General features: G+C 36.7%; 1 protein-coding gene across 15 annotated transcripts in view; it reads left to right on the top strand.

Moving 5' to 3' along the window:
• Window positions 1-13,503, top strand: part of pou6f2 (POU class 6 homeobox 2) — a 232,807-nt gene that overhangs the window by 127,707 nt on the left and 91,597 nt on the right. For all 15 annotated transcript variants that reach the window (XM_073941589.1, XM_073941595.1, XM_073941591.1 and 12 more), the window contains one exon: window positions 4,928-5,349. In XM_073941589.1, the coding sequence (XP_073797690.1) occupies window positions 4,928-5,349 (422 nt within the window). The remainder of the gene's footprint in view (window positions 1-4,927; window positions 5,350-13,503) is intronic.

Raw genomic sequence — 13,503 nt, forward strand, 5'->3', positions numbered from 1 at the left:
TTTTATTTTATATTTTATAGTTATTTTTATATGCTGTCAATTCTAGTCATTTATTCAGTAAAAGTAGTAGTTAATTGAAACAAATTCATTAAATGTGTCAGGATTCTAGTTCTGTCTTGTCTAATATGTTGTGCTTAGCTCTCAGGTCAAGTACTCATATTTCTTGTTATTGTCTGTTATTGTATGAGCACCAACTGCGTCCTATTTTATGTGAGCACTTTTAATCTCATTACTAGATTATTCAGTTTACCCGTTTGTTTGTTCATTCTTTCTCTTTATAGTCTCCTCTTGTCTGCTTTTCTGTGCCAGTTCGTTATATGTCGTTCTTCGAGTCGAGTCTTGTTTGTCCTTTACTGTCCAGCCTTGATCCCTGTCAGTCAAGTTTGTTTGTTTAGTTGTACATTAATACTTTCTGCCTTTGGGTCGTTTTGGTTGACTTTTTGCTTTATTTTTATTATTTTCTTTATCATTTCTTTCTTTCTATTATATTAAATTTTGCAAGGAAAAAAAGCCAAACAAACATGGAATATAACTGTTGGTAATGTCAGTCTCAAACACAGTGTGGATCCAACTCCTTCATAGATTAAAATATTGAGATATTACAGTGTGATACCATCTCAGTGCCACCAATGGAAAACATCTCGGTAGCTTTATTTATGTTATAACTCCCAAATAATGGTGGCCATAAAATGTGCGTGACATTTTGGGTTGAAGTGCAGTGTAGAAAAAAGCGTCTTTGTTTGATGACTTTGCAGCGAAGAGTTCATTATCAGAATGTTGAGCAGAGGTCAGGCATCAGTCTGACTCTCACAGAGAGGAACAGAAGGTCACATTGATTCATTCTCTTATGTTAGCAGCATGTTTTCAATCTTTTATTCCTGCTATATGGATAATTTGGTTTGTTTTTCTTGTGTTATGCGAGTTGTTCTTCAATGTGTGCAAGAAAAAGGTTGATTTCTACATGAACATGTGAACAAAAGAGGCTTATATCACTGTGTGAGTATAACCCAGGCCATTTTGTTCTGTTATGATCTCTGTAAGTAAAGTTTAGCTCAATGTAAAGGTCTTTTTTGGTGTTAACTTGTTTATCTGATCAAAGAAAAGCATCTGGTGAGCCAGTTCATCTCTGTTGCTTTCTTATTCTTCAGCTCACATAAGTGATATTTATTCCATTCAGGAGAAAAATACAGACAAGAAAAACTCTTTCTGCAGCCATTTTTTGTATTCCACTTTTATCATTTTTTAAATAAGGAATGTGCATTTTACACTGAAAAGAAAAATCTGTTTTATTTTCTGTAAAAGAATGTACAGTATATACCACTTCAAGTTTAAGGTAGCAAGATGTTTAAGTTGAGAAATTGATACTTTTATTTAGCAAGGACACATTAAATTGTCCACAAATGGCTGTGAAGACTTTATAATGTTACAAAAGATTCTATTAGAACATTCTGTTCTGCGAAGAATCATGAAAGCTTTCACAAAATGTCTTTTTAAACCAATAATAATAGGAAAAAGCTTTGTAAATGCAGTGTTTTGCTGTTTTGAATGTGTGATCACATGAATGTAGCCTTATTGTTATGATAGCAGTTTTTTAAAACCATAAAAAGTAGCTCTTTTATTTAATTTTTATACTTATATAGATTTAATAATTTGGTAACACTTTATTTTAAGATACAATTCACAGCATTAACAAATTATTAACAAACAGTAGTAGCGTAATAAACTACTAATTAGCTGTTTATTTATATTTAGTAAAGTACGAGTTGAGTTAAGGTTTTGGGTAGGATTGTGAATGCAGAATAAGATTATACTTTATGTCTACTATTGAACGGTTCATATCTTTAAATTAACAAGGTTTTAAGCCTAGGCTCATTCTGAAAACGTAGTCCCATGGACGTTTCTGGAGACTGCGAAATATGGAGATACGTATTTTTACGGAGGTAAGCGGACAACTGGTAAGCACGAAAAGGAATGGCGTCATACCGACCCACCGCCACGTTCGTTTAAAAAAATTAAATGCAGCCATACGTACCGCCAGCTACATAATTCATGGTTTCCAGAAACGTCCACTGTAATACGTTTTCAGAATGAGTCTGTGTTGAATAAGCCTGTAGTTAACCTTCAGGGGTCGAAGACTGCGTATACATGGTTTGAGGTGTCTTGTCCTAATAATGCTGAAAATAACTTAAATTACACTTTCAGTTTTGATTGTACAGATAGGAGCAATACGTCAATAAAATCTGCATTCTTTCTTTTCTCTCTCCGACAACTGTTTAGAAACGCATCAATAAAATGCACTGAAACTCACAAAAAAACATAACACGGAGACATGAGAAAGCTGGAAGTGTCTACTTTTAAATGCAGCGAGTGCATGTTGAAAACAAGCATTGCTTGATAAAGTAATCAGTATGAAACCAACACACTGTCTTGTTTCTCAGTCTGAGCTTATTATTTTTTAATGGGGCCACACCCATGAAGCTTTGTTATTGCATCGTCCACGTGAGACGCATGCTCCTTGTAAACTGTGTCAAAAAAAAACTGCGGAATCTCCACGAATACATGAGAGATGCACATGAGAGACATACCTGCATAAAGCTTGGAAGGTTCACTTTCCAACTCATTTTGAAAAGAAACATTGTCTCTCTAGGTAATCCATAGAATTCTCCTGGCAGAGGACGCATCACTTATTCAGGAATAAGTTGAAATTGTGACAAACTAAAGTGTTACCAATTTGTTTTGTTTTTTTCAGATATTTATATTTTATTTACATCTTGGACTCTTTTTAACTGTTGTTGAAAAAAATTTAATATTGTTATTGATTTGTACTCAAATCAGAAATATGTAACAGTAAGACATTTCACATTAAAATTGAAAATTACTTTTGAAGCATTTATTTATATCTCATAGTGGTGTGAAGTAACAAATTACAAATACTCAAATAACTGTAATTGTTTTCCTCAGAAATTGTAATTTAATACGTAGTTTTATAAATTTGTACTTTTGCTCTACCTTCAGTACATTTTCAGTGCTGTAATTGGTACTTTCACTCCACTACTTTCCTTCAACCTGCAGTCACTACTTTATTTTTCTTGTCTATGGGGATTAGAAAAATCAGTTCTGTGATTCTTGTCCAATCAAATTGCACACAAAAAGCAAATCACCTTATAATGAGCTACCTCAAGACATGGGTGCTTTATAATTGCAGCAAACTGTTTGAAATCATTAAAAGTGTCCCAAGAAGATGTCCAAAATCTTTACACGCATTGACCCAGAGACGGTTTAGATTATGTCACTGATGAGAAAATGATGGAAGTTTACTGTATAATGACCGAAATGACTTAAAACACCCAGCAGGCGCAAGACGTCAACATGACGTTAGAATAACGTTGTACCCCAGTGTCGCGGAGACATTGCATTTTGTTTGGAAACGAAAATCATGTTGATTTCAGAACATAAGGTCAGGCCAATGTCCAACCTAAAACCCACGAAATATCAATGTATAACGATGTTACAGCTTGACGTTGTGAGGACATTAACAGCATGACGTCTATTAGGCATTGGATTTTGATTGCCATACCTGATGAATAAATGTCAGTATTTGACATCAATATGACTTTGGTTTAGGATTTTGGCTTGACGTTGGATTTTGGTTACTTTCCAACACAACCTAAAGTCAACTAAATATCAACGTAATTTGAAGTTGCTATTGGACATCAAAATAACTAAATGCACAACAGAATGTTACGTTTACATCCACAAATGACATGTAAACGCATCAGCTTTTAACAGCGTAATACTCACTACTCTTGAGTACTTTAGAAAGGGCTACGTTTTTCTCATACTTTGCGTAATATTTACAACAAATACTTTTACTCTACTTACGCTACATTTTTAGGCAAGTAATGGTTCTTTTACTTGAGTATAGTTTTTTAGTACTCTTTCCACGACTGCTCATTAATGCAAATGTATCTCGATTAATGTACTTTCTAACAATACCTAAGCAGTAATGTATGAGTATCTACACAGCAAACTCCTTTGAGTAACATTTACTCAGTTGACAGTGTATTTGGTCCCTCTCTAAATTGAGTTAAAGTTACTCGTAAGCCAAGTTAAAGTTATAAAGACAGTTAAAGGATTAAGCGATGATTGAACACTGATGATAAACACCTGCTGTTAATTAACAGAAACACTGAAGAGAAACAGAACTACAACTGACTTCAGTCACAGCCTTAGATGAAATCAACTGAAACAAAACACATTGAATCTCTCAAAATCTCACCAGAGGATCATTAAGCAACTCCACAAAACTTATTTCTGCCAGACTTATTACTCAGCAGGATTTCGCTATGTATTACTCAATGGATCTGACAAAATTGTACAAAAACAAAAGTCTACATTTATGGCACACACACAAAAAAACAAACCAAACATTTCCAAGGTTAAAATTAAAAAATAATAATGTATTTGCATCTTTCCAGTGAACGATTTGTCATTGATTTGTTACATTTTCACGAGTGTCTGTTTTCCTCTTACCCATACATTTTAAAGGGCAGGAGCACTTTTAAGAGGTGCAGTGAATTACTTTAAATTACATCTAAGTTCTTTGACCTCAAAAAATATAAAATCTTTTTTTTTTTCAGTTCTACGTCTGATTCTTCTTAGTCTTCTGCTGCTTGAGCTATTTAATAATTACAATGTAGCAAAAAATAATGGCCAGCAATCAGTGATTGTTCTGCAATTTGGGAATAAGAAGTACTAAGTGGTACAAAAACCATCCCACTGAGCAAAACAAGGGCTTATTTCAGTTTGTTTTTTGTGCTTAAGTACATCCTGATGCTTGTACCTGGTTGAAGACAACTTAAATTGACTTTTTTATGTTCTTGGAAAGAATTATGAAAGAAATCTTTCTTTTTTTGTTCCATCACAGCTACCTCATCCTTAAACTCTCAGCTCCAGCATCTCCAGCAGCTCCAACAGCTCCAGCATCACCAGCAACAGCAGCATCATCATCATCAGCAACAGCAGCAGCAGCAACAGAGGGAACGAGAACGGGAACGAGAGCGAGAACGAGAGCAACGAGAACGAGAGCAACGTGAAAGAGACCAACAACGAGAGCGAGAGCAGCATCAACAGCTCTGCGGCCAGGCACATCTTCAGCCCCCCAGTCATCATCAGCTGACTCCTCCAATCCAATCACAAGTGTCTGGGCCTTCTCCAGGCCCCGTCCCCACCTGTCCCCCCTCCAATCATAGCTCAGCTCAGCCTCCCCAGTCTCCACCCTCTCACAGGCAAAACCAGTCACCGGCTCGCAGCTTGCCATCACCTGTCACACCTCCTTTGCCACTTCAGGTAAGAGTCAAAGCTACTTTAACAAAACGTTAACATGATCAGGTAAATTTAATAAACACTAGAGTTTATGAATAACCCTATGTTATTTTAAGTGTCCTTAACTGCTATGTACTTACATCAAAAGATAAATTATAACACAGGCTCATTCTGGAAACATAGACCTATATACATTTCTGGAGATTGCGAATTATGTAGCCAGAAGGCTATATCTGTGCATTTCATCTTTAAAGCATGCGCTACCGGACAGTATAACGCCATTCCTTTTTGTGCTTACCCGCTGACCACTTACCTTACCACTTACCACTTACCACTTGGCTTTTCCACTTTTACCGTTGGTCCAGTGGCTCAATCAGTCTGGTCAATTGGTGCTTTTTAAAACACTATCAGTTGCGATTAGGGAATGGTGGGGGGATCGATAAGTCGGTTAGTCAATCAGTCGACATCGTCCTCTGGTAAGTGGCATTCACGAGAGAAATTTGAGATCTCAAAAGGTGTACACATCAGCCTCTGGTGGATATGCAAAGACAAAAAATGCAACAACAAAAAAAAAAAAAACGTAGCTCCTGGGGCATATTTGGTGATTTCCAGAAATGTTTATAATGTAGGGGTAAATAATCAAAATGAGCCTGGGTTGATAAATGCAATGTATTTAATGTGTACATAATGGATTGCAGAACATTGGAGGTGGAATACAGGTAGACTTGGGGACAGGTTTGGTGGTATAGATAAGTTTAGGTATGTGTTAAGGCAGGCATGTCCAAACTCGGTCCTGGAGGGCCAGTATCCTGCAAAGTTTAGTTCCAACCCCAATCAGACACACCTGGGCTAGCTAATCAAGGTTTTATTAGGCTTTCATCTTTGAACATCTTTAAAGGTGTGTTGAGGCATGTTGGAGCTAAAATCTGCAGGACACTGGCCCTCCAGGACCGAGTTTAGACATCCCTGGGTTAAGGTGTAAGGGAATTTCAACAGTTTAATTACAAATGTAATTGCAGAAAATAATTAATTATAAATTAATTACAAATGTGATTACATACATGAAGTACAATGTAACAACATAGTTTTTTTAGACAATAAGTAATCGTATGAAGTTATGAATTTCAGTTTGAACGCATATTAGACACTTACTATAAAGTGGGACCGTTATTTTTTATTCTTCATTTCCATTAATTTTGTTTTATTTATTTTTTATTGTGACCCTGGACAACAAAACCTCACTTTGCACAGGTATATTTTTGTCAATGGACAAAAGTACATTGTTATTAAGGCCCAATGCCAATTCTACCCCTTAGCCCTTCCCCTTACCCCTACCCCTCATTTTGCGCATTCAAGTGAAGGGTTAGGGGTGTTCCAATTCTCTTTAGCTTGAAGGTGTAGGGCTAAAGCTGTGTTCACACCAGACACGGAAGAAGCATCAAGCGCGAGTGATATACATGTTAAGTCAATGCAAAGGCGCGAATAGACATTCTGTGGCCTGATACGCACGAATGGTGCAGTGCGAATTGAGTGTTTTGGCGTGAACCGCTCGAGTTGGAAAATCTGAACTTTAGCAGGCATTCGCGCCGCGTTAACCAATCAAGAGCTTGCTCTTGTGGGGGCGTAATGTATCGACTCTGTTTTTCAGACTTCATAAAGCAGATAAACACAGTTATTTTCTCAATAAAATCCATGTTAGTTATTTGGCAATGAAGTTACAGTCACCGGGCAGACAGAAGCCCTGCCCATCACACAAATCCGCATCTGTTCTGAAGTAAATTTGAAACGCGAATAAAACTGATTTTGATGTGCAAATGAAGCAAGTAAGCTCAAATGTTCATGCATCTATTTACATACGAATATCGAGATTTATCCATGCGTTCCGCGTCTGGTGTGAACACAGCATTAGGGGATGGCTAGATACCCCTTCAAACAGAGATTTTTCAGGACCACAGTCGAAATCAAGTGGTAAGAAACAATCCCAGAATACATCAGCTACAACGGCAGCATGACTGCAAACTGAAATCAGGAGATGCACAAATGAGTATTTTTTGTCATTATAACCATTTTTTTTTTTACAACAAACAAGCACATGTTGTGATACAATTATAACTGCGTTCATGTTTTACTGCCATGGTTTTAAAAAAATGCTAAAATAAAAACAGCTAAATTTTGCAATCTATAATCCATAATAATAACTCCTGTACAGCAGTCCCACAACATTCTGACACTCGATGACACTCAAATACCCGGTCAGAAAAGTCTAGTGGCTGAGAATGGTCTTTTTACAGTGTCTGCTATAATGTTAATGTTGCTTTGTGTGTTTAGATGAATATGGCCACTGTGTAAATGCACATTACAGTTACGAGCTTATTGCCACATTATATCTTCATAATATCATGATATTGTTGCCTTTAATGATTTCCTGAAAATAAATGCTAAAAAATAACGCAACTGGAATAACTACAGCAGTCCCCATCGTCAATCTCCCATGAAGAGAGAGATTGTGATGACATACGATGACGTGTGCAGGTACTGTAGTGGTGTCCCATTTCTTGGGGGTAAATTTTGAAGCCCTTCCCCTTGAATCTCTGTTTCAAGGGGAAGCGGAAGGGCGAGGGGTAGGGGTACAAAAACAGAATTGGGATTGGGCCTAAATTACAGGTTTTTTATTCCAAGAATCAATCTGATCGTTAAGTAAAAAGATCAGATTCCATGAAGATATTTCGTAAACGTCCCCCTGTAAATATGTTAAAACTAAATTTTTGATTATTAAAATGAATTTATTATATAATAAGAACTAAATCTGAAACACTTTAAAGGCAATTTTACCATTAATTGTTTTTTTTTAAACCCTTAGATTCCAGATGAAAATATAATATATTAAATATTGTCCATTTAATGCATACATCTATAGAAAGCTTATTTATTCAGATTTCAGATGACAAATAAATGACTTTTTTTTAAGTATACTTATGTAGTCCAGGATCACAGTTTATAGCATTCAAATAAAAAGGAAGTTTTACTTCTCATTTCTGATAACTGCATTGTTCTGCTTCCATAATGCAATGTAGTTTTGAAAAAGGAAGAAAATCTTTCATGTCATATCAAAATAAATCCCTTATATTTCCAGACAGCTGTAGCCGGCAACCTTCGTAGTATTGCTGCTCCTCACCCGGTTCAACTCTTGTTTACACACTAAAAGTGAAGTTATTTAAAGCTGTAATATAAGTTGACTGGTGATGGGGAGCAGCTCCGGAGTGCTGCATGGCACGAGGGCAGTCGAGACCGATCGGCTCAATGTAATGACCCCTAAATATGATGTCGCCTCACTTAAAGAACTCATTCTTCTACATTATTCACAACATGTCTGGAAGAATGGAGCTCTGGAGTGAGATGAGGTCTGGGATGAATGTTAGAGAATGGGGCAGTAATTCAATTGAATGATTGAATCTGTCTGGGGAAATCTTGGATATTACAAATATTGTTTCTGGAGGAGGTGCCCGTTTGCCAAGCCTGTACCTGGAAAAAAAGAAAGAAAATTGAAAGTTTATTGTTAAGACTTTATCCCAGCCATCTTGCTAGCGACAGCAGCAGACTATTATTGGAAATGAAGAGCTGTGGAATATTGAATTACGAGTAATGATGCTTTTGCTGTAACCCGATTTGAAACAATTTTATGATAATCACTTATTGACTTGTTGTGAAAATGTATAGTGTATGCAGCGGATTGAACCAGATTCGTTTTCAACATATTTTAGCTCTTGCAAATAAGATCTTGCAATTGGGAGTCCAAAGCACCATATGTCTAGCACTATGATGACTAGCTAAGATGAGTTTGTTGATGTTTTATTTTGTTATCTGAAATTGTCACGCAGGCTTATACTATTGAAAAAAACTCCACAGATGGTACACACAAATTGCTGTTGCTTCAGTTAACTTGTGTCTTTAAATGGGTCATATCATATAAAATTGTCAATGATCTGGCGTTTTTATCAACTCTTTGATGCGTACGATCACACCAGTGTGATCAGTTTCGCCTGTTCATTGACGCTTATCACAACAGTGTGATTAGAAAGATGAATGTGATAAGCTGCTAAATTCAAATCTGCTGATAGTCATACATCACAATTTATACATAGTTTCAAACAAATAATGTTTATTTTAGATTTCAGACATTTAAATACACAAAAAGTACTAGCAAATTATGGTTTATAAAAAATAAACACTGATGTTTATGAAGACAGCAGGGGCTATAATAATTATTTTAATGGCCCGTTTCTACTGGGTGGTACAGTACAGTACGGTACGGGTCAGTACAGGTCACATTATCAGGCTTGTGTTTCCACTGCTAAAAGGGTACCAATAGTGCACATCAATGATTGAGTGTGAAATAGCCTACTGTAATGTCTGCAATTATATAAAACAAATAAATAAATGCAACATATACAGTATTAAAACACACAGACCCTTACAGTCTCTGATATTTTACCAATTACAGGAAAAATACACACAACAAACATTTAGTCCTTATTTGGGTTCAAAAACAACACGCAACATAGCCCAGTCAGTGCAAACCTCTCATCTGCATCTTTAATTTTCACCATTACATGTAGCCTCTTGGAAAGTAATTCAAATGATGGTAATAGTTAAACATGGGAGTTTGTTCATGTTTAAGGTTGCTGAAAGAATCATTTTCTCCTTTGTTTTTTCCAGCTTCCCTTTATTGTATTATTTTCTTTTTGTGCTTTACTCGCGAATATCCGCTTCGGAAAGGATCGGATGTCAGAAGCACTTCAATAATCATATCCATGATATTATCATCACGAAGTTCATTATTTTAAATATAGACGCGCACGCAAAAAGAGAAAGTGAAACCACTCACGCTTTTAGATGGCCTTGTAAAACAACAACAGGACACGGCGGATTTTGTTCTTCTTGGCTTTGTGGCTGTTCATCAAGATGGCGAGATGACAAGATGTCTGTTTAAGCTCGGGTTGACCATGGCTCATTATTATTTGTATACATTGTTACGGCATAATGTCTCGGCTGTGTATTTAAAAATGGCCCTTCCATTGTTTTCATTGTCAATTTTTAAAATAAAGAAGAATTTTCTAGACAAGCAAAACATATTGCCTTGTTTAAGGAATAATATGCCAAAATTAAGTGAGTTTTTTCTTAAAGCAAGCAAAATAATCTGCCAATGGGGAAAGCAAAATAATCTTATGTCATAACGAAGAACAAGATTATTTTGCTTACCCCATTTGCAGATTATTATGCTTGTTTTAAGGTAAAACTAACTTAATATTGGCATGTTATTCCTGAAAATAAGACATTATGTTGCCCAAAAAATGCTTCTTGATTTAAGATTTTTTCTTTTATATTTGCAATAGAAGCAAGAAAAAAAAATGTAAGTGTTGCAGTGCAGGCTAACATGGTGGCATCCATCATAGATCAGATAATATGATCATTATTAGTTTTATCAGTACATGTTCTTATTTAAGAATCAGATCATTAGATATTGTACTATATAATTAGTATGTTTAAGAATTTGCGGAAAAGGAAAAAATAATCAAAACACATGCGTAAATCGAGCCTGCAGTGTGTCTTGTGATACAATGGTCGCAACTTAAGGGGATGTGTTCTAAATTATGGTCAGGATGAAAAGGTTGAGTGAAAAAAAAACAATTTAAAAATCCGTCCAACGCACAAAATATGTGGAAAAAATATTAAAAAGCCTTTATTCACATGGCTAATCCTTTAAAAAAAAACTATGCGTTTTGCCAAAGGCGAAGTTATTTTAATGATTAGCCATGGTTTTTAACATTTTTCCCACATTTTTTGAGTGCCTTGGACTGATTTTTGCTGTTCATTCTGATGAATCCCTTATACCCACAGAGAACCAACACATTATTTAAACTACTCCTAAGCATTTTTGTTTGATTTTGAAAAAATAAAAAAAACTTTCAGTTTTAAAAATGTAATTTTCTGAATGCAAATGCTTCAAATAACAAGGGTTTTATTCTCCTAATTTATTTAGACCAATCTGCAAAGTTAAATGTTACCAAACCCTCACCAACTAAAAGTTTCACACAACTCATCTTTTAAATGGCAAGCATTAATGATCTTTTCATTTCTTCCTCTCTCTGTCCATCTATGCCTCTGATCCTCCTCTTCTCATCTGGCTGTCTGAGTCGGTCACTAATAACATGCCCTCCTCCCTACATGTCCCAGTGGTTTCATTTCGGTTTGAAAGAGGCCAGGGTCGCCTCACCGTCCTTCCCCGCATTCATCAGCGTCACAGCCCTTATTGCTCTGTGCTGAACCACAACCCCACTTCCCCTTCCCCCCCTTTATGGCTGCCATCAGTTTAGTCATTTATTTCACCTTCTGTCCCTCTGCCTGGCCTGTATACTCACCAGCTGGACCCTATGGGGCCCCACACTTAATAGTCTCCAGAGCCCAGAACTAGTGGTTTCTAAGGGATTCCTTAGGAAAGGCCAGCCATATATTTCTTCATTTATAGTTGAAGCACACCTGATTCGATCTGTCAAGTTATCGGCAAGCCCTTTTGATGATTCAGGTGTATCAGAGGTGGAATAGAGTAAACGGTGGGGGGTGACAGTGGGGTCTCCAAAAGCTGGGCTTGGATGCATGTTGTTGTCAGCATCCGTGGTTAGATTATTATTAAGAATATGTTTCTGAATTGTGCTGAAAAAAATGAGCCATGCATAGTATGATATATATACTCCCTGGCCATTTTATTAGGTACACCTGTACAACTGCTCGTTATCAAAAAAATTCTAATCAGCCAATCACATGGCAGCAACTCATTGTTTTAAAGCGTAAAGACATGGTCAAGACAATGTGCTGCAGTTTAAACCGAACACCAGTATGGGGAAGAAAGGTGATTTAAGTAACTTTGAACGTGGTATGGTTGTTGGCGCCATACGGGCTGGTTTAGGTATTTCAGAAACTGCTGATCTCCTGGGATTTTCACACACAAAAATCTCTAGGGTTTGCAGAGAATGGTCTGTTAAAGAGAAAATATCCAGTGAGTGGCAGTTCTGTGGTTCCAAATGCCTTGTTGATGCCAGAGGTCAGAGGAGAATGGCCAGACTGGTTCGAGCTGACAGAAAGGCAACAGTAAATCGAATAACCACTCATTACAACTGAGGTCTACAGAAAAGCATTTCTGAATGCTCAACACATCCAACCTTGAGGCTGATGGGCTACAGTAGCAGATGACCACACCCGTTGCAACTTCTGTCTGCTAAAAACAGGAAACTGAGGCTACAGTTGGCACAGGCTCAACAAAATTGGACAATAGAAGATTGGAAAAATGTTGCCTGGTCTGATGAGTCTCGATATCTGCTGCCACAATTGGATGGTAGGGTCAGAATTTGTAATCAACAACATGAAAGCATGGATCTATCCTGCCTTGCATCAACGGTGGTGTAATGGTGTGGGTGATATATTTCTGGCACACTTTGGGCACATTAGTACCAATTGAGCATTGTGTCAACACCACAGCCTACCTGAGTATTGTTGCTGACCATGTCCAGTCTTTTATGACCACAGTTTACCCGTCTTCTGATGGCTACTTCCAGCAGGATAATGCGACATGAAGTCATAAAGCACAAACCATTTCAGACTAGATAATATTGGACAACAATGAGATCACTGTACTCAAATGGCCTCCACAGTCACTAGAACTCAATCCAATAGAGCATCTTTGGGATGTGGTGGAATGGGAGATTCTGATAAATCTGCAGCAACTGCATGATGCTAGTATGTCATAACATACTAAAATCTCTAAGGTATATGTCCAGTACCTTGTTGAATCTGTGCTACAAAGAATTAAGGCAGTTCTGAAGGCGAATGGATACTAGTAAGGTGTACCTAATAAAGTGGCCGGTGAGTGTACGTATGTAAATTATGAATAAAATAAAGTCATCTATATATGTTTATTGAGAATAATAATACAAAAGTAAAATATGAATATACAATAGAGAGTGTTTTTCTAACAAATCAATCTATTTTGATTAAATATGTCTTCTTTGAGCAGGCAAAGTACTTTTACCTTTCAAAGTTTTCACTAACTATAAGAAGACCCAAGACAAAGCCTTTAGAAACACCTTTCACCGTATGTTAAGAAAGTTTTTCTAGAGACTTTTT

The sequence above is a fragment of the Danio rerio genome, chromosome 24 (genome assembly GCF_049306965.1).
Source record: "Danio rerio strain Tuebingen ecotype United States chromosome 24, GRCz12tu, whole genome shotgun sequence".
Classification (NCBI taxonomy): Eukaryota; Metazoa; Chordata; class Actinopteri; order Cypriniformes; family Danionidae; genus Danio; species Danio rerio.